The sequence below is a fragment of the Tinamus guttatus genome, unplaced genomic scaffold, assembly GCF_059628265.1.
Source record: "Tinamus guttatus ecotype Peru unplaced genomic scaffold, ASM5962826v1 Tinamus_guttatus_pri_ptg000209l, whole genome shotgun sequence".
NCBI lineage: Eukaryota > Metazoa > Chordata > Aves > Tinamiformes > Tinamidae > Tinamus > Tinamus guttatus.
Genome location: NW_028288743.1, coordinates 774,532 through 798,142, shown reverse-complemented (window position 1 = coordinate 798,142; position 23,611 = coordinate 774,532). Strand labels below are relative to the sequence as shown.

Below are 23,611 nucleotides of genomic sequence, written 5' to 3'. Positions count from 1 at the left end.
CTGAATCAGCTTTGAAATGTAATCTGTGGTATAACTTTATATATCTGAGACAGTTAGAATGACTGTAGAAATCTGCTCCAAAAATGCTGACTCCTAGACCTCTCTGTTTATGCACAGAGCCACAGCAAAAAATGAAATGCTTCTATACATTGCTCAAATTTACTAAAAGTCTCTGAGGATGCAGAGCGTCAGTCAGCAGAGATCTGCTGCTTTCTTGTCTCCATTTTTTTTTCGTTGACAAAGTGAACATGATCTGTTACCTCTCTAGGAATGAGACACTTGGCTTTTAAGGCTTCTTCTCCTTATAAAGCAACAGTGCAGAATTGATGCTGACGCATGCTTTTCCATCTAGTTAATATGCACTCTCTGTTGTATTTAGCCATGTGTTTCCTTTTCTCAGGACCTGCAAGGAGTGTTTGTTTGGTATTAGCTACTTGAAACAGCATGGCAAATAGTAATGGTCACAATGTTTTCCTCCCCTTCTCATTATCCAAAGTTTGCTTATTCAGCTTGCTTTCTCACAGTTTAAGAGCTTCCTTCATTAAAAAAAAAAAAAAAAAAAAAAGGAAAATCATTAACAGAGCTTATTGTATTCCATGGATTGAGGGAGATGCTTCTTATTCTTACAAGCAATAACAATGACTGTGTGACATACAAGTATCCTGAGGTGGTGTGTGCTTGTTGCTTTTTATTTCTGTAGATCGTTTAGTACCCTGACAACTGATGTTGTATAAGGACTAAATAGAAAAGAATTATTAGCTGCCCACATGAGTGCCCCTACAGCAGAGATTCTGGCTCTAGTAGAACAGTTCCATCCTGCATCCATACTCTGAAGTTCTAAATAAATAATAAATAAATATGCATTCCTTTATTTGTTTTCTTTTTTCTTTTTTCCTCTGGACAAATATGAGGTAGTATTTAAAGGCTGAAAGAAAGTGCTTGACAAGTACAAAACAATTTTGTAAGGCAGCTTTGTCACTTGCTGCTGACTGACCATCCACATGATGCTACTTAGATACAATGCTGGAGTGGCAGGTCACTGAGAGCCTCTCAAAACCCAGAGCCTGGGAAACAATAAAAAATTATTTTAGGCTGGTGCTCACCAATCTTTCTATACCAACCCTCTATACCTCTTCTATTGCACTCTGCGGTGTGTCTAGATGCTCAGATTAGTCTCTGCTCCACAAAAGCGACAGTTTATATCTGCTGGATCCCCAGAATGGCCCTGAATCTGACAAAGTTACAATTCCAGTCTTATTTCCTCTGGAGCACCTAATGCCCTCCTGTGGGCCTAACAAGCAAGCAGGAACCAACTCATTTTTCTCCCTGCCTCCTACATACTTCTCCCTACTTACTCCTGAGTAATGATAGTCAGCTTGGAGCTCATCATTTATATGTGAAATTGTGTTGTGTTGTTCCATGTTACTTACATATCATTATATTCCATTGTCAGTCACTCAGGATGTGATTTATTTGTTTAACCAAGGATGTTTACTTATATTTAAGTCACATAAGATTTCTAAAACATCTGCCCAGAACTGAAAGATATGATACAGTTCTTATGGGAAAATTTGTCCCTCTGGGAGTCAGGGAGGGTGTCCTACTGTGCATAAAAGCATTAGACACTTCCTCTTCAAGCAACTCAGTCTCAGAACAGACTTCTGCTATCCTTCGTAGTTATTCCTAGGCCTTACCACTACGAATAACTTAATATCACCATCAAAATGTCTCATCCCATTGCTTAAACCCATTCCTCATCATTTATTAGCAGAAACATTTATACATTCTAAAGTCTGAAAGATATTGCTTATAACATCACTCTTTCCAGGTTCTTCTCATAGATATAGTCAGATTTGTAAAATTTTACAGATACATAATAGGAATAACCTTGGCAATAATTCTAGCTAAATATATAATTATAAGAATTAAAAGAATAGTCCCTTTTCATGCTATAGTTCATAATGTGGTCTTCTACTAAAGACATTTCTTTTTATGGATAACTAATTGAATAACGAAACATTGATGTCCTTCTCTGAAGCATCTAGCACTGAGCATTGTCCAAGAGAATGGGATCTGAAACAAATAAACTATTTAAAAGACTTTTTGATGTGCACCTGAGCTTTTGGGTATTCTCTTTTTTTAAAAAGTTTTTTAAAAAAAGATTTAATTTGCAGAAGTTTCTAATACTTTATTATAATTTTATCTCAAACTGTTTCCCCTAGGATTTCCCAAACCTGATATTTTCAATGTCATAATGCAAAGTAAATCTCAAAGACTATTTGGATCAGCAGTCAAAACTCAGCGTATTTTTGACCCATAACTAATTATGACTTTGAATGGTGGGCAGCAGAACATGATTAATGTTGTCTGCGGTCTTTCACAGTAGGGCACTGTCAGTAGTTGTTTTTCTTTCTTTCAAAACAGTTTAGCACTTCCAGAACTTTCCTTAGCACTTGGGCCTCCAAAGATATGTTTCTTAGAAACATGTCACAGACCTGACATCCAAAGAAGTATGTCTTTGACATCCGAAGACAAATGTCCATTTCAGGTCAGGAGAAATGACTTTTCTAGGCTGCAAGTTTGAAATGCCTCTCTGAGCAGCATGTGAGAAAGCATGCTGAAAGGGCATGTCTTTTACTCTATACATTCATGGTACAAACTGCTGGTTCCTTTGGGGCAATGGATTGCTGGGATATAGCTTTTATGACCAAAGCCATACTTTCTGAAAGGGCAAAAGAAATAAGCAACACTGTACCTACAAAGTATAACTCAATTTAAGAGCATTGCTAATACTGGGAGAACTAACTAAAAAGATATTTACTGTGTATAAGTTTCTCCAGAACTGCCAATGATATTGGCATTATTACCGCAGGTCTTTTCGTATGTATTCTCAATGCAAGTCAACCTCTGTGTGCCTGAACTGAGAGCATGAAAGCTCTAACCCTACTTGATATCCCAAAGACAAACTAATAAATTACCCTTATTAGACTGGAAATACTGTTTTTTTTCCCTTACACATATGCAGGTAGACAAATAATGATGCAACATAGGACATGCCTTACCTGCATTTCTACAAGGGTTCTCTGCTTGGTTTGGAATTAGATTCCCAAATATGGATAAACTCAAAGGCACAAGTTTGTTCGTTCTCCCTCCTTCTCCAACTATAGCAAACAAGCTGGATTTGAAAAGGCTGTTCAGCACATACTTACCAAAGTCACTTTTGACTTTCTGCTGTGTTCTGCTTTTCTAGTTACAGTGTTTACATTTTCAGTATGATATGGATTGGAGGAAAACATAATTTTGCACAACATATTTATAAATTTTATTTGAAAGTTCGGTTTATTTTCTAGGCTGTATACCAAGTAGAGTTTGAGGAATTTCATTGCACAGCTTTGTTTTCATGCTGTTACTTATTTTGTTCTCAGACTCTTCAGTAGCATATGCCTTCCAAGTAGAATGATGCTGCATTTCTCTCAGAAGACATCTAACCTAGTCACAAGGTGTGGCCAAACTGCTGTTTAGCAAGAGGATAAACAAATAGTGATAAACAAAGTTAATGTACAAATAAGGGGTAAAAGGGCTGTTAGCTGTCAAAACGTACAATCTATTCTCTAGCTGGATAGACCACACTAGGTTTGTGTTCAAAAGTCAGATCATCTAACATGTCTCAGATAGGAGGAAGAGACTGAAGAAGATTAAAAAAAAAAAAAAAAAGTAATTTTTATCTGTGGAAAGTCCTAACTACCCAGAACATAGGCAGAGTGTCACCATGCCATGCCACCACCATGTCACTGATAATCAGAACTTGTCCTTCAGGAGAATTAATGGAAGGTTATTGAAGCATAGTAAAAAGCAGTTGTTTTTTTCTTTTATCTATCAAGGGAGGAAATATAACAGTAAACAATAGCAAAGCTTTTCTCCACCTTTTTGTTTTAGGAAACACTTGTTTGAGTATTGCATTTTTAGGTATATGAGTGAAAAAATAAGTTGGAAGATGTAGGAGAGAGAGAAATAAGAAAAAGTTTAGTGTGCACAGTTAATCTTTAGGCATATTTAATCCATATTAAATCCATATTAAGAAATTTGAAATATTTATGGTTGGGTTCAGCTGAAAATTAAGAATCAAATGAGACATCAACATTTAGGTGTATTGTGTCTGAATTCCCATTATAACCAATGTGCCCTATTACTTTTTAGCTGACCAGCCACTTCGGACACAAATTACACTTTTTAAGATGTTCTGTGTAGGGTAATCAAATGAAGCTATTGATTTCTGTTTTAGCCTGACATGATCATTCTTTCAGTTCTACTGATTGTGCTGAGTAGAACTCCATCAGTTTTAATGGGAACTTAGCCTGTGAGGTGAATGCCCTTTAAGGTTTTATATTAGAGCTGTTTCCAGAATCTTTAATTTTACTTTCATCACCTCTTACCATTCTTTCTTACCCTAGGCTGGTTTGGACTACTGCATTTTCAAAAAAATAAAAATAGAAAGATAGTTGTCTTGCTGCTAGCTTAAATAGGAAAGGCTGCCAAGTGATGTAACTGTGATCAGCTGGTCAAGTCAGTCAGTCTCGGGATGCTGAAAGATACAGAACATTTTGCATAAGGCAGATGCAGGATCTCATCTGCGGGATGTGGCACACACTCCTTTAGTTTTGGCTAACGGGTTGTCATGTGTACTTGTGCATGATGTCTTGTCTTAATCAGTGACTGCAAACTGCTGCTCTGGGTGGCTGTGTTACCACTTCCCTTTCGCACACCCGTTACAGAGAGACTAGATCTTGTTCTGTCTTTTTTATATCCTTCTGCTCTATCCTAAACCTCCTCCCCTCGAAGCCCTCTTGCCTCTACCACCACAAGCCGTCACATGGAGCGCTCAGTCTCTTCCTTGGCTGCCTGCACTCAGGATAGGTTAGTGCCATTCTTGCGCAGGGAGCTACAGTAAAACTGCAGCAGGCCTGGATAGTGCAGGTGCTCGAGGCTGAAAACACTAAGGAGGCACTACTTTAGATTAAAGACATTACACTCAGACTAAATGATCCCTGACAGGCGGTACTATGAAAACTAACAAACACAGTCAGTATTACTGTGTGTATTACTAGTGAATGTCTAAAGCAAAAGTAGGGAAAGAAAGCTTTCAGAAAATTTTCTACAGTTACATCAACCCAGTATTATTCAGATAGCCGATGTCAAAATATAGTGTTACATGAAGCAGGATAACAGCAAAGGCTAAAGATGGTCACCGATGCTGGGTTCGCTTCTGATAAAAAATTAAAAACTGACGATATTCATTTCAAATTCTAGAAATTAAGAGATTAAAAATATTTCATAGCTGGTAAGGGAGGAATTTTTTCAAACTTACTTTCTTATCTCATTTGTGTTTGCTTTGAAGATATTTTTAATTTCTTAATAATATCTTTAGTGTGACTGAACTAATGATAAGACTTTTGTACTGCATGTGATTTGTCAAACACTGATGTTTTTTACACAGGCATATAGTGCAGTAATACTTCTCTTATCTTGATGAAGTGTTTATGAACTATAATGTCTATAAATATTTTATATGATACCCTTACCTTGATATTTATGCAACTGAGCTTGAGGTTATATAAAGGATAATTTACATATTTTGTCAAAAAGTAGAATGTGCTTAAAAATAAAGAAACCTGTTGTATGTGATGAATTTGGGGATTATGTCATAAGATAGGGTGTTACCTCAAAAAAAAATCTGATACAAGTTTCAGTGAATAAGAGAGAGAATGTCTGTGAAATATTGCTGGAGTTGGGTGTTGTTTTCGTAAAAGTATCCTAGTTTCCTGTAAAGTTCTAGCAGCAGTCTTACAAGACAAATACATGATATTTAACTAGATAGTGGAAGTGAATGACACTGGAAGATGAAACACTAGTCGTATAGTGGGATAAGCAATCATAGAAGAAGGATCAAAAAACCATCAAACTGGTCATATATAATTATGTATATCATTATACATATTTCATATAATTAACTACTTAAATAGTAGTTTAGTTGTAAGCACTGGCTATTTTTCTTGTGTAGCAAAAATTGTAATGGAAATAACAAGATACTTTACCCTATGAGCAGGGCTACAGAGAGGCAGGGAAAGAAGAATGAAGATATTTAAAACATTAGATTCTTCAGTTTTAGATGAAAGAATAATCATGCAAAATGAATATTTAACTAGAAAATATCATTCTGTCTCTTACTGAATGTTCTTTTCATTTAATACTTCTATGTTAATATTTTAATAACAGATATGTTACATTCATGGGCAGAAGGAAGCTTCTGATAGGTTATCTGATAGCCCATTATCAAGTAAAAATCAACTATCCATTACCAGCAATTAAAAGGAACACAGCCTGTCCCTCAGGACAGGAGTTACACCTGTCCTGGCCCTCCCAACAGACCCACTTGCTTCTGCTCTGCATGTCTGTGTATCCAATACTGTACTTCTAACTCTCAAAACATCTGTGACTGTGAACTTGGGAAACATAGCTGAAATATTTCTGTGTGTGGTATTCTGACATTTTCATGCTTTTGTAAAAAGGCAGTACACATGCAAATGATCTGTGCCAGCAAAACATCCTTTTTAAAGAAAATATTTCCCAACTGAGAAAACAGTTACACGGGGCTCTTTTCAAGTGACAACATCAATAGTAAGTTATAATTATTCCATAGTGTATGTTCTCTTTGTAGCCAAAATGATCAGGATGATTATAAGCTTTGACATGATTTTGTCTTAAGCCTCTAAAGCTTCTTATTGGTAATGCTTAACACAAATGCTTTACTGAGATGTATAAAATTTATTTAGTCTGAGAGATAACAAATCACCTTGTCTAGCAATCAGGAAACAAACAGTGCTTGGCACAGTACATAAAGATTCACTATCCAAGAGGTATTGTTATTCTTACCTCTTTTGCAACAATATAACAAATCCTGCGACAAATGTTATCTTAACTGAAAATCTTGTCTTTCCAGATACAATGAGCAAATATCCTTCCTGTGGCAGAGCTATTGCAGGTTGTATTGTGTCAGGCAGGGAGAGAAGACCTGGATTCATATACGTCCTATAGCTTTTAGACTCTATTAGAATCAATTTCTGTGAAGGATTCTTGTATAGTTCTGCATAGTGACTGTTAGGGCATGTACAGATGCACGCAGATGGAAAACACGAAGAGAATGAATTTCACGTGCTTTCCATGCATCTACCTGAAATTTGAAAAACTGCGAAGCTGGAGCTAAAGCCTCGCTCCAGCTGTGCAGCTAAAATAATCACGCTGCTATAACCCAGGAAAAGTAGAATTCTTCCTTTCAGTCCCTGAAGGAAATTTCAGAGTTTTGTGAGATTTGACTCCTAGTGGAAGAAAAAAAAAAAAAAAGTTGAAATTGCTAATTTGGGAGATTGGGAGATTGCTTTACCAAGTCAATATTTAGTGTTGTACTTCCATATAAGATACAATCTACCAATTTATGAACACAGAAAGATTTAGTGATGTACTGTAGATTTTAAAAAGCCTTGAATTTGGATGCCTGACTTCAAAAGACCACAGAAGCAGTCTTTTTCATGGTTCTGTCGCATCCATAGCTGTAAATTAACCTCTCTGTATTTCAAAGTTAGCTAGTGTTGTACGGTTAGGGTTTCAAAGAAAGGTGTAAGAAAGCCTTCAGCTTCTGCGTGGAACTTTCAGATGAAGTTTGGGGTTATATAAATATGAGTTTTAGGAAAAGTGCTGCTTTGCGTTTCAGATCTGTTTACACTTTCTTCTACATTTTCCTTTCCTTCCTTTCCCAGTGGAGGAGAGCAAAAAGGGCAGGGCTGGGATAAGAATCTGAACTGACTATGGATATACTGGAAGCTCAGTGCTTATCAGAAGACTGAAAAAATAGGCTTCAATAGCAGCAATAGAGAAAGCAATCTAATCATGTTAAAAGCAAAAGATTTTCTTGATCTGGTTACCTTTCATTACAATGAACTAGGTTATGTTTGAGCAATATTTTTTAAAATCCAGGTTCCTCTCAAGTGGGATCAAGCTTAGGTAAATTTTAGCTAATAAATGAGGGTTCTCTCTCCAACTGTAAGCCCTTCTTTTGCTTCCTTATTCATTCATTTATATTAAGCTTACCTGGTAATGCTTTCTCATCTCAAAGAGCACTGCTAAACATGAACTCTTTATTTCCTGATGCTGAGCAGAGGTACTGTTAATAAAGCTATCATTACTTTGGGGAATTCATAATTTGCACTGCATTGGGCAGATATTAAATGAATATAATCAATAAGAAAAAAATCTTTAAAGTTTTAATTGTTGACAAAATGTATTCCAGCTGTTTGGAGAAATATAAGAAACAGAATGACTTAATTTTAGGAGATACTGACGGTATTAGGGACATTTGTAGTATGTAGGGACCAAATACAATGTTTGGTATTGGCATTGCGTCACCTTATAGATGTGTTTTTCATCTTCTTCTCTTTCATTGATTAAGAATAAACTTGCCTGTAATGCAGTGGGAAGTTAAAAGACTACCATATTAAAAGGTATATATTTCTTTGGAGTACTGAATGTTTAAGAGTTTGTTAAAATCTTTTCCTTCCACCAAGCATAAGATATCTTTCATTTTCCTATTGACCTTTCCACTGGAGGCATAAAGGTATACAGGATCAAGACCATAAAATCTTTTGATTATCATGTTCCATTCAGCTCACTACAGCATTCTAAGACAGATAAAAAGTTCTGTAATATTATATAGTGTATGCAGTAATCCTGAAACTTATTCCTCCTGAGTAATGAGAGATGAAAGGGTCATATAGGGCAAGACATTTACCTTGATCAGTTTTGGCCTTTACTCCTACATCTGATTCTTAGTCAAGTATTGCTGAAGAATTTAAATAAAGCTGTGTTTTAAGAGTATTTTTTTTAATAGAAATTCTGCCACATGGTTTTTATAGCAGTCCTTTCACACTTGAATCCTATCTTAACATAAGCAAAAATATTCCAGAACAATTTCCTTTAAGGCGAACAGGTTGACATTCAGAATTATTAGTTATTCTCAACAGATAATACACGTAAATCATTTTTTATTTTCCTCTTTTAACAGTGGACAATTCTATGTTAATATAAATCCATTCTTGGATCACCTTTTAGTATTTAACTTGTCAAAGAAAATGGCAATTCCTAGAAGATACCTCTGAGGTCTTAATATTTAATACAGTCAGTAGCCACTTTGTACTTTACCACTAAAGTTTTTTTAATGTCTTCAGGTAGTAGTGGTGTCAGCTGTGCATCAATCCTGGCTTTGAGCTGAGCACTAACATTTAGTTGATCAAGCAAGGTTTCATATCTGATGTAAAGTAATAAATGTAGTTTAGGGGAGCTGTTGAATTGTGCTTCTAAGGGGCACACTACTGCCTGAAGTTAAGCTGAAGATCCTCCAAAGGCAGCTTCACTAGATTCCTTCAAGAGCTCTGGCACCAAGATAACTGCATGTGCCTTGGCATAGAGCTTGTAGGTCTTCTTTCTGTAGGGGAGAGAGGTGGACTTGTGGGACTGAGATTAAACCTTTTGACATGAAAATGCATATACACAACCAAAATATTTTTAGACTTTAAGCATATGTCTTAAAAGTCACAAACAAAAGAAGATTTTTTAAACATCTGGGACCTTTTAAGGTCATGTTTTTCATATCTAAATAGTATTTCTTCTGTTTGTACCCTTATTAGGAGTTCAGGCAGTGAGTATTTAGGCTTAGTTAATTTAGGTTGAAACAAGGAAAACAATTTTTATTCCATTTTATTTAGTAAGAGGAAACTCAGGTGAGTGAGGTAAACTTTTCAGGTTAGTCAGTACCAAACTATCTCAACATAGTAAAGATTCACAGGATGGGGACTCTTATTTCTAGAAAAGCTTTCCTTAAAATCTGGCGTAGTGCTTCTATGTCTGCCATCAAAAAGGTAGCTTTTAAATTTCAACATGGCATTGGAAAGGGCGGATTTTATACAAGAACTGATACAGCCTTGTTCCAACTAACCGTATATGCAGCTGGAACAGGCTCTCCGATGTGTCAGTGTCTTTAGATTGGAGACCTGAATCATCTGGTTAATGCAAGAATTACCATTATTTCATGGCCTGTATCTTGTTTTGGTTTCCTGAGAGCCTTGGACACTTCATGAGTATGTGCTAATTATACCACTGATTTTATTAATATAACGATATTATAATAATGGAGATAAAAAGATCTAGCAAGACTATCTTTAACCAAAAGATTCTTTTTTAAAAATTTCTCTTGAATGAATGCACATTCACATACACTGAAGCCCTTGAGACAAATGCTTTTATTCTTTATAAAATTGTTTCTACAGTTCCTCTGTATTGCCTATACTGCATGCAATCAGCATGGTATGAAGAGGGACTGTGTACCCATCTTGTCTTTAGTTTCTTTTATCCTTTAGAATTTCTGTGCACCCTAGAGGTAGCAGAGCACCCTGGTAGGGCACACTAAATACCACAGAATTGATATTTCTTGAAGAATATTGAATGACTGATAAATAAACATCCTCCTTTAATGAGAAATAAATGTGCCAGCACAGAGGAAAAAAAAAAAAAAAAGCAAGTATTGAAGATACTGCAGTGCTCTTTCTTGAATGGAGGTGATAATGGACAAAAGTGATAGGCATTCTTGCTTTTTACAAGTTTGACTGTAGTGGTTCTGAAGTTTCATACTAATAGATGTGATTATTGGAAAGGAATCCTGTCACATATACATGTAAAAGGACAAGGTAATAAATGAATTAAGAAAGTTTGGGTTGTTGGAGAAGCCTTCGTCAGCCCTTTCTCAAAGGAGGAACTTACAAGGTTTGCAATTTCTTCTCAAAGGCCCTCAAACACACTCAAACTGTTTCGGCTTTTTTTTGCAACTTTGGCTTGCATTGATCGGAATGCAAATCAATGTATCAAAATATTTGAGAGACTTGCAAAGCCTAAAACTCAACAGCTCACACTCAGTCCTAGAAAAAAACAATTTGCAGAGAAAAAACTCATAATGTCTAGTAATTTTTAATGAGCTTGTTTATTTCAAGCACTTCAGCTTCTGAAAGTCTTTAAAAATCCTGGTAATTTCCAAAGCTTTTCTTTTGAAACAAGGTGCATTTTTCACATTCTTGTGCTGACATGTCATTACAGCTGTGGATCATCTGCTGTGATGAAAGCACTTTGCTCTGTCCTTGGGTTATAACGGTGAGATATTTGAGGAAAGATGTTCTTGTAACTAATATTGTGGTTTGGTCATACAGTAATGTCAACTTAGAGCAAGAATGATAATGGAATAATTGTTGCAGGGAAAAATCAGAGATGTGAATAACCTAGAAAGCCACTCTCCCTGGCATGTCAAAGTCTTAGCTTGCTGATTAATTACTCTGGCCTCTGTGTTTGTATTTGGTACAAAGAATGAAATATCTGACGAACAAAAAGAGGTTTTTTAATGGTTTTCCCCTATCTAGTTCAATGGTGTATACTATGGTCAGTTATCATCTTTCATTTCAAACCACTGATACTATGTAGAAAGATTACAGATTTCTGAGAATTACTATCCAGTAAATCTATATATGCATTGATTAACTGAAACAGCCTGGCTATCTATAGATTTTTTTGCTTAACTCTCCCAGTCCAACTTATCTTTGGAAACATACCCTTAAGAGAAAATGTGCTCTGTTTACCTCTTCCGAGCATAACTTTATGTGTCTTTGCTAATGATGGTTTCAAAGAGACTTCTTAAACATGGTTGTGGTGACCGTTGGTTCAGAAATAAGACTTTTGCTATGAATATCTTATCATCTGCTTTATGTCTTTTGAGTGTATACTTACTTATTACAGTCTCAGAAATTATTAAGATGAAAATGTTTCCTTAGAAGAAAAAGTGTAGGAATAGTGAAGTAGATCAGTAATATCTATCTAGTCTGTTTTTATGAATAACTAACTCATACACAAGATGTCTCAAGACTTAAAATAAGTTTTAGAAACTCACAATGTAAAAGACAAATGGAAAGGGATTTGTAGAAATGCTGTATAAATGCAGTGGTCACTGGTACTGCTGATGGCTGTGTGTGATATGTCTGTAATGTGAGATAAGTATCTTTCACATTGTCAACTGTACCCCATGTCCCAAGTACCCCATGTCCCAAGTACAGGTACTGCAATTAATGAAACCTGAACTCTGGGTATTTCTTGACTGGCTGTACACATTTGATGACAGATGTTCTTGGACTCTCCAACTCAAGGAAGTTTTGAATCCCAGGCTTTGATGATCTCTCAGTGTGGGCTTGAGGTTATACATGACAAACCTAAATTTAAAGCCAAGATAGATCCTGAGTTTAAGTCACAATGTGAATGTGCCAAAATATAACCTATGGGCACTTAGAATTGGACTAGATTTTCTAATATTCCACAAGTCCTTTGAACTCTACTGCCAATGAAATTCAGTTATAGTGATAATTTGCTTTGCCTGGGTGGCAATTACTCCAATGAAGAAATTATTTTGCTGCTGCTTCTTGCTGCAGGTTTACAGAGAGGAGCGACACATATAATCTTTGTAGTCACAGATGGCTACATTTGGACCTTTAAACTTTTCTTATTTGGCAAGGGCATCCTACCAATAGATCTGTCGGCAGTAATAAAATGAGGGAAGTGAAAAGATGATTGTAATGAACAGAGTAGATTGCTTCCAAGGATCTATGAGAATATTTCTGCTAGTTTCTCTAGTAATTGTATGTTCTTATGAAGCATTTGTATGAAGTGAAATTCTTTTTATGGCTTAGCTCAAAATAAGTGCCTTGTGCCAGAAGGCAAGACGGAATACTGCTCAGAGAGGAGCAAAATGAGCTATGCATGTAATACTATGACACAGAGTCGTAGAAAAATTAGCTAACTCACAGGAAAACTTTGTTGAGATATAGGCTGATTCCAAAGCTTAAAGAGTCATTTTTACCTCCTGGAAAATTCCCCTATGGAATTACTTATTTGAGAACACAGCCATTCTTGTCAAAGTTAGACACTTACATGAATAACACACATAGATGCTGTTTCTTAATGTGCACATCCTGTCTATACTTTACTTCTGTTCCGCCTCAGTGCTGCAACCTGTATTTCATGTTACCTTCATTAATATTTATTTTTTTGAAAAATCTCATTAATATAGAAGATAAACCATGCTCTGCTTGTAAGATTATTCTCTCAACATTTGTAGGTGCTGATTTTTCACAGCAATATATTTAAGAGCATCATCTTTAAAACAAAGATTTTTAATCCTTGCCCTAACTGTATATTTTAAAATATGTGTTCCCTCTGTTGATTTTGTTGAGGATATTTAAAATAATTGATTGGGTCAGCTTTTTTTTTTTTCCTATTGTGTAAATCCTCCTCAATTCAAAGATTATTGATTTGAAAGACACTAATAGTTCCTTTGGGTCCATTACAGCCTAGGGTGTGGATGCAGTTACCACAGGGGGCAAAATTTTTACCTGCTAATAATTTAAGAAACACAGTATGGAGGAAAGTTACTCAGCCTTGCTGAGGAGACATTCCTCTCAATTAAATAATCCTACAATGCCCGCAAGTCTCGGTTTGTATTATACAGTGTCATCACAAAGCCTCTATGTTTGCATTGTTAGTACTGAGAAAAAGGGAGGAAAGGAGGGGAGCTCAAAAGACTATTTTTTTTTACAGATGAGTTTTAAAGCCTTAGAAGTATGGCATTTGCACTGAAAGTATGCTGTGGAAGTGCATACAGAAACAAGTCACGTTGACCAACGCAGTTAGACAGTGTAATATCATTCATTACGCATGCTTGAAAAGGTTCATTCATGTCAGGATTCAAGATGGATTTTTCTTTTTCCTCAGATAACAAAGAGTTCCACTTTCCAACTCCATGTTTTTCAACACGAAATTGCAAGCAAAGTACCCCTACAGAGGGAGTTTAAAATGGTGTAGAAAGATTATTGCAATTATTGATCATGATAACGAGCGTGAAAAGTATGCCCAAACACAGGCTGTATCCTAGAGTTTAAATTAGTAGTTTGCTAAGAAAATAAAATTTATGTTTAAATTCTCATGGCAATCACATATAAAAGGATCCAAAGATTATTATAACTAGCTTCTAAAAACAGATGCCATCTATATTAGGCAGAAACTTTATAGCAAATATATATGTTTGCCTGAAAAACAGAACAGATGATTGAAATTCTGAAGAGTGGTTCTCTCCAAATATTTGTGATATACATGCTGCCTGCTTGTCAGTAGAATAACAACTGAATGGGAATGACTGTCAGATATCTCTAGTAATAGCTTTTCTATGTAATTTGCAGTTAGCATTAAGATTGATACAGAGGAGTATTTTCTGGAGGCTCCAATTGTTTTTAAGGCTTCAGTAATTAGACACTGACTGGTATATCTGTGTGATTAATCCATTATTTTGGCAAAGACCATTTTCAGATTTTCTCCTGTAAATCACAGTTTTCATACACTTACAACTGTGAACTTCATAGTTTCCCATCATAGTGAGAGCTAGAAGCTTCTAGTCACTGGAAGCATTTTGTATCCAGCTGTGGAGACTGTTGCCTGATGCTCTACACCCTTCTCAGTCATCATCTGAACTCTGTTCTGGCTGACTCCTTTCCGTCCAGGGATTTTTGCTCATTCTGTCTGTTCAAAGCCAAATGATATAGAGTCTTCCAGAGCAAACATGATACATGCTTTTGTAATACTAAAAGGTCATGAAATGAAAATGAAGAATTTCCCTGAAAAAGATGCTAGATATTTCTGTGACTTTCTAATACTTCATATTTTTGTGAAAAAATAAGTCTATGTTAGGAAGAAAAAATAAAAAAAGAGAGAACTGAAGTACTAAGCCCTGTTTTCTTTTCCTGTGATCTAGTGATTCCAGGCTTAGTTTTATTTCATCCAAAGTCTACAGCACAAGGTGTGACAATACTCTTTCACTTAGTTTGGGCCCTTTGTAATTTACATACACACAGTTCCAGGAAGGGAGGTTGCCAGCACTCCAACTGAGTGCACCGTCGCTTACTTTATTTTTTAATAAACCTGTTCTGTGACCTTGATGAAAACCAGCCTCATTTATCTCTGTCAGATTCTCTAATTAATTAGGATAGCTCGAGTAGAAAACCAACATTTTTAGCCTCATGTGCTTTTTACTACTAATGAATTTAAATTCTTCCAGTACTTACATGACATGTATGTGTGCATATGACAATTTTATGTTTGATAAGGTAATATTATGATAGTCCAATTCCTAGATAAAATCAATGTATGTGCATTTATTTCTGGCAGAGTAGAATGGAAAATGGGGAAATGATGGGGGAGGATGGGAGTTGTTTAAGTTCTTGTTTGTCTTCCTGATTAGAGGGTGTACTGAAGAAGTTGCTTTATATCCAAAGTACTGCAGAAAGTGATCTGAAATGAAAATGTGAAGCTTGGAAATGGATCCTGTGAAATGAGTCCTACAATGTTTAGGCTGCACAATAGCAGAATTATTCCTCAATAATGCCAGGAATATACACAAAAAAGGACAGCATCACCCCACTGATCCTGTTTGTTAGAAAAAAAAATCCATTAAAAGGCAAACCTCTATGGTTAAAATAAAAGGTTTTTCTCCCAATTTGGGGCTGCTAAACTAAGCTCAACTTTGCAGCTGAAATGAAATGGTTTAATCCTACACCACATGAAAGGAGAATGCCAGCAATTAAGTCAGACTAGAGAGCTTTGTTAGTGAAGGAATGCTCGCCTGGAACTTGCCCTCAGAGGCTTTACAAGGAAAACAGTCATTTATTTAGGCAATCTCTTGACAAAATACAAAAGAAATAAACTGATAATGGATTGGCACTTCAGGGGGACCAAAGGCTTTTAATGAAACTGCTCTGGACCACCCTCCTCCTTCTAAATATCAAACTGTCTCAGCTGTAACCTTGCAGTAACCTTGCTGGAATGCATAGCACTGTGATTCACCAGGATAGCCCTATTCTTCTCTTTTCAGGCCCCTGCTCACATGGCTATTGGGAATGTCAGAACGGCAAGTGTTACAGACCAGAACAAAGCTGCGATTTTGTAGACAACTGTGGGGATAATACGGATGAGAGTGAATGTGGGACTTCCTGCACCTTTGAGAAGGGCAGATGTGGCTGGCAAAATTCCCTGTCAGACAATTTCGACTGGGTGCTGGGAGTCGGCTCGCCGCACAGCCTGAGACCTCCCAAGGATCACACGCTTGGAAACAGGATTGGTATGTGGTAAGCTACGTGCAAGATGTAATTGTGTTCATGGAGCTTCTTGTGCTTCCCTTAGGAAGCAACAGAAGGGTTCTACACATCTAATTCGGATGTCATTTTAAGTAAATATGTAGGTCAGCATCAAAATATTAATTACTGTTCTAAAATGACTTTGGTTAGGACAAATTGATTCTCAATTGTTTCTTCTTTAATAGCATTGTATGTGTCAAGCAAGAAAAATTGCATTTAATCTGGCAGCGCAGAGCAAGAATGAGGAAGCTAAGCTCTGAGATCCACTAGGTTCCACTCTAGCAGAGTCTGATTGTGCTTTCAGGAAGCCCCAGCCCATGCTGCAATATTCTGAAAAATAAGAAGAAAAATCTGAATTGGCACACAGTATTTTGTGCGTTTCTGTTGATTTTGAACGACAACAGAGATATCTAGAACATAATAAAAAGCTTTTTTTTTTTTTTCCTACAGGGCAATAATATATTTTGATCTCTCCTTGAAAATCAGTTAAAGAGGACTCATAAAGGCAAAAGTGCTTTTTTAACTGAGAAAAAATCTTTTTTTCAAGTTGATAAATCATATGTGAAGTATGTCCTAATGGGAGGTTGCAAAAAAGCATACAAGAAAAGTAATCCGGTGACTTTTACCCTAAGCAGAGTTTCAGTTAATATATGAAGTGTATGGGAAGCATGCTTTATGTCTTCTTGCATTTGTTTTTTTGAGTTTTGGTCATGGAATCTAATTTGATAGTCCAAACAATTTTCAGTAATGTATACATTAATTTCAGGACAATTCCTGTATCTTGAGGCTACTCCAACAGGCCTATTAAATGAAAAAGCCCATATAAAGAGTTCCAGGTGGAGGGAGTCAAGCAAGACTTGTGTGATGAGCTTCTGGTACTTCATATCATCAAAAGCCACAGGACGTATTCAAGTTCTCATTAAGGTAATCAAAAGATATGCCAGATATCTCTTAGTTCAGCACTATGTCTTTGTAAAATATCCTTTTTTAAAAAAAAAAATCTAATCTTTCGAAGAAGTTTTTACAAAACCACTCTCTGAAAAATTCTTCTGAAATTCTTCTGAAACGTCAAATTCTTCTGAAGCATCACAAAAGATCTTTTTAAACCTCTTTTCAGTACTTCAAGTGCAAAATAAACAAAAATTACTATATTCTCCAAAAGAGCTAAAAATGACATTATGCAGATGATCTCTTTATATCTAACTTCAGAGGCTCCTAAATCCACTTTGCCTTTTCTCTTGTACCAACTGTTTTTTGATCCTCTCTATGCCAGATCTATTTTTTGTCTTATTGCTGTCATACTTATTTTTTATCTATCAGCCCATAACCCTATGGTTCTGATAGTATAACATACACAAAAAATAATGTAAAAAACAACACAAACTGGAAGAAAATTCACAAACCTTTCTGTGTTAAATTGTTATTGTTCTTACACAGAAAGGTACACAATATAAGAACAGTTATCTTTAGGAATTTCATTTTCTTCACTAAACGTGGGGTGACATATCACATTAATCACAACAAAAGCAAAAGCCAAATTTACTTGGTTGCAATAGAAAAGTGGCCCTTTGTTGTGTGCTGAAGATAAAGCAAAGCAATCTAAAAGCAAATTTTAAGTCATAATGTGATTTCAAATAAAAGATTTAAATTAGTAACCAATACAGCAAAAGCAAGTATTTCATCTCTCTGTGTGTTCTAAATCACCGCAGTGCACTATAATGGTGCTTCAATATAATGAATAAATGTACCACTTTTACATGTAGTAGAAGTCTTTGCAAGTGAGAGTTCGTGTATTTAAAATTAAGTTTGTGTGTTCAAAGAGTATGGATTATTCAAGTAGAAATCAACCATGCAATTTATTTGTTATGTGTCTATTACCTCTTCTTTCTCTAATACTTCTTATCAAATTCCAGGATAAAAATTATTTTGGCATACTTCATTACATATTTGTGTTTTATTTCCGGTGCACATGTTGCCTTCATCATTTTCAGTTTCAAATTACACTTTGTCCTTGGAAATAAATTACTAAAATTAATTCTCAAATAATTTGTGAATTAAAAGAATGATTCAGATATTTGCAACACTTCTGTCGTCTTCAACATCTAAAAACACAACTTAGATATGTTCATCTGAAATATAACACAAGGAGCCCTTTATAGTCATTAAAAGATCTTTTTTTCATGGACTGGTCCAAATACGTATAAATGATAACAGACTAGACATCAAGTAGGTGTGTGGATCATGAGGTGAATTTATAAAACTGTTTTTCCCAGAACAGCTCAAATACATGAAACAGGCAAGGAGGCAAAATAGCTGTTTTTTGAAAATTGTTTTTCTTTGGTAATCTATTGAAAGATAAAAAGCAAAAATAGATCCTGTTACTCAGAGTGAATTAGAAAAAAATAAACATAGTTCAGTGTTCCTATTATGTTCCTGGTCTTTTACTCAATGATATATCTTGCAGAGCAGAAATATTATAGTTTTGAGCTCCTTAAGTATCCTCAATTTTAACTGCAAACAAATTTGCCAAATTAGCTTTCGTCCAAAATATATATTAATTGTATTATGTATGTAAGAATGTTACACTTAGCTGTGCTGTTGATTGTGTACAGCCACAATCACACTGAATATATATCACAATTAAAACAATTTTCTTAAAAACACAGCAAAATAATTATATTCTGTTTTTATTGTATGCAGTGCAATTAACATGCACAAGCAACTACTTCTGGTAACCTTTTAGCAAACCCCCAGGCACTGAGACCTGTGAACATAGGCTCTGACAATCAAAGGTGACTCAACTATCGCTGCATTTGAAATACTGTAAATCTCAAAATCATTTTTAAATATGGAACTCTTCATTTTTAATCAATCTGCCATCTCATGACCCTACAACCGATTGCTATTGAAGAGCAAAGATCCAGATTTAATCAGTGCTTACAACAATAGATGGAGAATGGTTTTGTAAGTGTTGGATTCAATATTTATAGCCTTTAAAAATGGCAATTATCTTACGTTTGAGATTATCATCAGAGAAAAGGCCATGTGAAGTCATACTGAAGGTTCTCCAGCTAGTTCAAACTAATATATCTCCATTATATCTCCACTTGAGTATCTCTTGATTTAGACCAAAGTTCATGTCAGTGAAAACAGATTTGTAGACTGTGGTTGATTGAAAAGACAAGGCAGAATACATGACCCAGAGAGCCAGGAAGGAGCACAGGTTTCCCAGCTTAAAACACTATCTAGCTAAAGTCATCACTTCGCCTCGAATCTGAATTGGAAGTGAGCATCATATACAACAATGGTAGAATATCAAAATTAGGTAATATCTTATGGAGAGAGTAAGGAAGATATTTTCCTCACCCTGGATATTACAGTAAAAGAGAAAGAGTAATCGAAAGGTAAAAAGCTTTTTCCTGTTTGTTTATTTTTGTTTGTTTGTTTTAATTATGTTCATTCTATGTCTTTTTTTGATGTTAGGGCTTTTCCACTTTTAGGTAGCCTAAACATGCTATTCATTATACTGTTGAAATGGTATCTCAGAGTATGGTATAGTCTATAAAGCTGCTGGCTTATAAGGAAGATTCTGCAAAACCCAAGCTTTTGTTTTGCAGCTTGTAGTTAGAGAAAGCAAATTACATTTCTAAGGGAATTTCTCTACCATCAATGTTTTCTTTTCTGAAGGTGTGCTACATATTGTTGTTGTAAACCTCAGTGGAATATACCTGTATATTGTTGTAAACCTGTGTGGAATATAATCTAATCGAAATGATACTGATAGGTAGCTGAACTAGTTACAAAAATACTGTATACTTTAAATCAAAGCCCTCACCTTATATGCAAATGAAAGATATTACAGCTGTGTATTATAGACTGCCTTATGGAAGAGAACGCAATATCTAATTTACTGTCCATTGAAATTGCAAAGTGTTTATCTGCCATCCAGAAGCTCACATGGCAAATGCAATATTATCAGAAAATATCTAAATAATCATCAAAACATGGCTACCGCAGTAAGATTTTGAGTTAATTCTACTCTGTGACATTTGCAAGAGCATACAATCTGTAAGAGACATTTTTGAAGCTAAAAAGTGTGGCAGGAGTAATTTGAATACACCACACTTGCTTTGACAGTGACATTGGGGTTCCCACTCAGTACTCATATGTTATTTTATTTAAAAGCCAGAGAAAAGAATGTTGTTTTAAAATGTGTTTCTAAAGAGGCAAGAAAGAATTTATAGGCGAAAGAACAGACAAACATTGTAATGTGCTGCTGATATGAGGATGTTTTCCTGTTCTGCGTAGGTTGATTTTGTCACAAGGAGAAGCAAATCTTTGATGTCACATTGAGAAAGGAACAATAACAAGTGGATAAAACTATTTGTTCAACTTAATTTTTGTGTGATGAATGTTAATTGTCCTGAACATAGCTATTGTCATTAGGAAAGATAAGGATTTGAATATTGTTAGGAGTGACTCTTTGAAACAACAAGGAAGGTGAAACTAGTCATTGGTAACTGCCTCCACTGACTGTGACAGGGCTGGTATATATGGGATCTTATTAGAAGTTCCAGAGGGCCTTGCTCAGGCATTTGTCATAGTGAATTAATTCTGACCAGTTATAAATGAGCAAAGACATAATGATACTTAGGAGGACAAGCAATCCTGGCCAGCAGAGCTCCATCAGCACCTCCAAAGTGACAGACCCACCTGGCCAGTGCAACAGCCGGCTGGAACCACAGCCAGCTCCTCCAGCTGCTCACAGGGTGATATAGTACAGACCTGGTCACCTGACTGTTGCAGCTTCTCAGCAAATGCCATGCTCTGCCACAGCTGTTGTCTTTGCTTTCTTATTGCTTTTAGCAGGCCTAAGGTAAGGAGGCAGGGAGAGAACTAATCTTATGGACATGCCATAGCTCAGGTGCAGGCAGCCTGTGGTGCTTTTTCTAATTCCCTGGTTATTTTTAGTAGAGCAGCCTATCCTTCTATCAACAGGGAAACCTGCAGCACAGGTGCTACAGATGATAGCTGATTTCTTCAGGACTTTTATATTTCTAGGATCAAGTAATTTAAAATGAAATTTTTACAAATCAATAACATCGACCCTACTTACCGTTATAGGAAGTCACTCAAGAATAAAGTCCAAGGAAACAACTTTTTATGCCTCTCAGCTTAGAATAAGTTGTGTATGTCTTCATTGATTCTTCTCTCTGACTGCATGAAAAATAATCAACTCCTCATATTAACATAGAAGTTATAGATTTCATTGAGTTGGTGTAGCCTTCAAAGCTAGATTATCTGACCTCCTCCATGTAGCTGGAGGAAGAACTGCTTGAAGGTTTTATGTGAGGGTCTGCTAAACACTAAAACACACTCCAAACACTCTTCAAACAGTGTAGAAAATGGGTAGATTTTCAATTGCCCTCTTAGACATAGTACACTTTCCAGAGAAATCCAGAGAAACTTGTCTTGTGCAAAATTACAGCCTTCCTGTATTTTTGATGTTCAGTAGTCTGCATTTCTCCTTTTCTCTCTTGAATGCTACACTTAAAGGTATTTTAAGGCTCATAGAGCTGCTATTGAATGATTTTTACTGAAGCAACAGACATGAAAATCATCTGTCTTTTTTTTTTTTTTTTTTTTTTTACCAACTCTGGAATAGACTTTTTTGTGACAATGTCCTTTTTATACAAAAACATGGATGTAAACTTGAGTTTTGGACATTTTTGTATCTCTGCTTCTAAATAAGAAATTTTAAAAATTGAATTAAATAAATCTTATTATATATATATGTATATATTTAAAAAAAAGATTATGCACAATGTAACCTGGCACATATTGATAACTTTCAGAAAGTATATAGCATTTAGCACACCTGAAATCCCAGGACAACATCTCATTTTCCAGATTATGAACTCATCTGGAAAAAGATCCTGAACTTTTCCAAGAGTCCTCTTTAATCGCAACAAGGGTGGAAGAATATGCTTTTTTTTTCTTTTTTTTTTTTTGGCCTTTTTTTCCTTTCTCATCTTTTTTCATATCTGGTCTTCTACCCAGAGAAGTGTCTTCTTGCTGTCAAACATAGACCGAACTGATGTTGCATCAGCAAAACTTCTGTAAACACCGAAGTGGTATTATTGTTTACTGTAGAACACAAATTCTTTTCTAGTCTCCTTTAAAACAGTTTTTATTTTAATTCATGGTTCATTTGTTTTTAGTGTTGTTAAGCTGTTCTGGTTCATGGTAGTCTTTGATCTGAACCAGACTTGCAGCACCAAGTTGTAGGGCGCTTAAAATTACTCTAACAAATCAGTAAATGGTTTTACCATGAAAAGTTTAAATTTCATGCTTAGAGAAACTATATCACTTTTAGATTTTAGCTTAGAATACAGAGTAGCTTCAGAGGAAGCAATCTTGTTTCAGTTTTTGGTGTATTTTTTTCAGAAAGATGAAAGTACCTGTTTCTGATTCATTGTATAAAAGAATCAGACTTAGGTATTATTTAGTACTTGTATTTATGTCTTCGGGAGCCTGTATGTGTACCTGTTGGTTGCCCCCATTGCATTATGAATTAAATTGAAATTAAATGAAAGATGAAAAGCTTCTTTAAAAAGAGTTGTGAAATTGTTGCACACAGAAACCCTACCAGAGCACAGCTATCATTTGCTAGTAGTAGCTACTGGTGTCAGGGACTTTTGAATGACCTCAGCTTCTTCTTAGTATCTTCCTTGCCATGACAAGATGCCTGTCCATAACATGACGGCTGTGTTGCCTGACTGTGACAAGGCCACTGCTGGTCTCTGATGAATTGCTTGCAGATTTGCAGAAGCTCCCCAGCCTGTTCACAGGAGTTAGTTAGGCAGTGCCGGATGATGGATTCACTGTGCTCAAAGGAATAATATGCCATAGATGAGATATTTTTCATCAACAGACACGATTTAAGAGTAAAATATTATGTTTTCTTCAGAGTATAGGAGCAAAATCACAAAAAAATAAAGCAATACGCCACATTATTAAATTTTTTACTATTTATAATCTAACTGCTAACTCCCTAGCTAATGAATTCAGTCCCTTAAAACTAATCTTTAATCTTCTGCTCCTGTTAACAGAGTCGAGAAAAGCCAGTTGGTGCCAGCTGCTTTGCTTGACCTCTCTCAGTTGAGATAATACTACTTTGCTTTCTCCTCCCCTTTTTTAACACTGGAAAATTCAGAGAGTTACCCAAGAAAAAAGATCTTTTTCTTTATCCTTCTGTCTCTTTGCTTAGGTATGATTCTGGTGGCTTATTTTAT

The 23,611-nt window shown here is 35.7% G+C and overlaps 1 protein-coding gene across 1 annotated transcript in view; it reads left to right on the top strand.

The window, feature by feature from the left end:
- The window catches only part of MALRD1 (MAM and LDL receptor class A domain containing 1), a 228,689-nt gene that overhangs the window by 105,090 nt on the left and 99,988 nt on the right, over positions 1 to 23,611 (top strand). The window contains exons 27-28 of the mRNA XM_088524317.1: positions 16,055 to 16,300; positions 17,083 to 17,240. Of these exons, the coding sequence (XP_088380443.1) occupies positions 16,055 to 16,300; positions 17,083 to 17,240 (404 nt within the window). The remainder of the gene's footprint in view (positions 1 to 16,054; positions 16,301 to 17,082; positions 17,241 to 23,611) is intronic.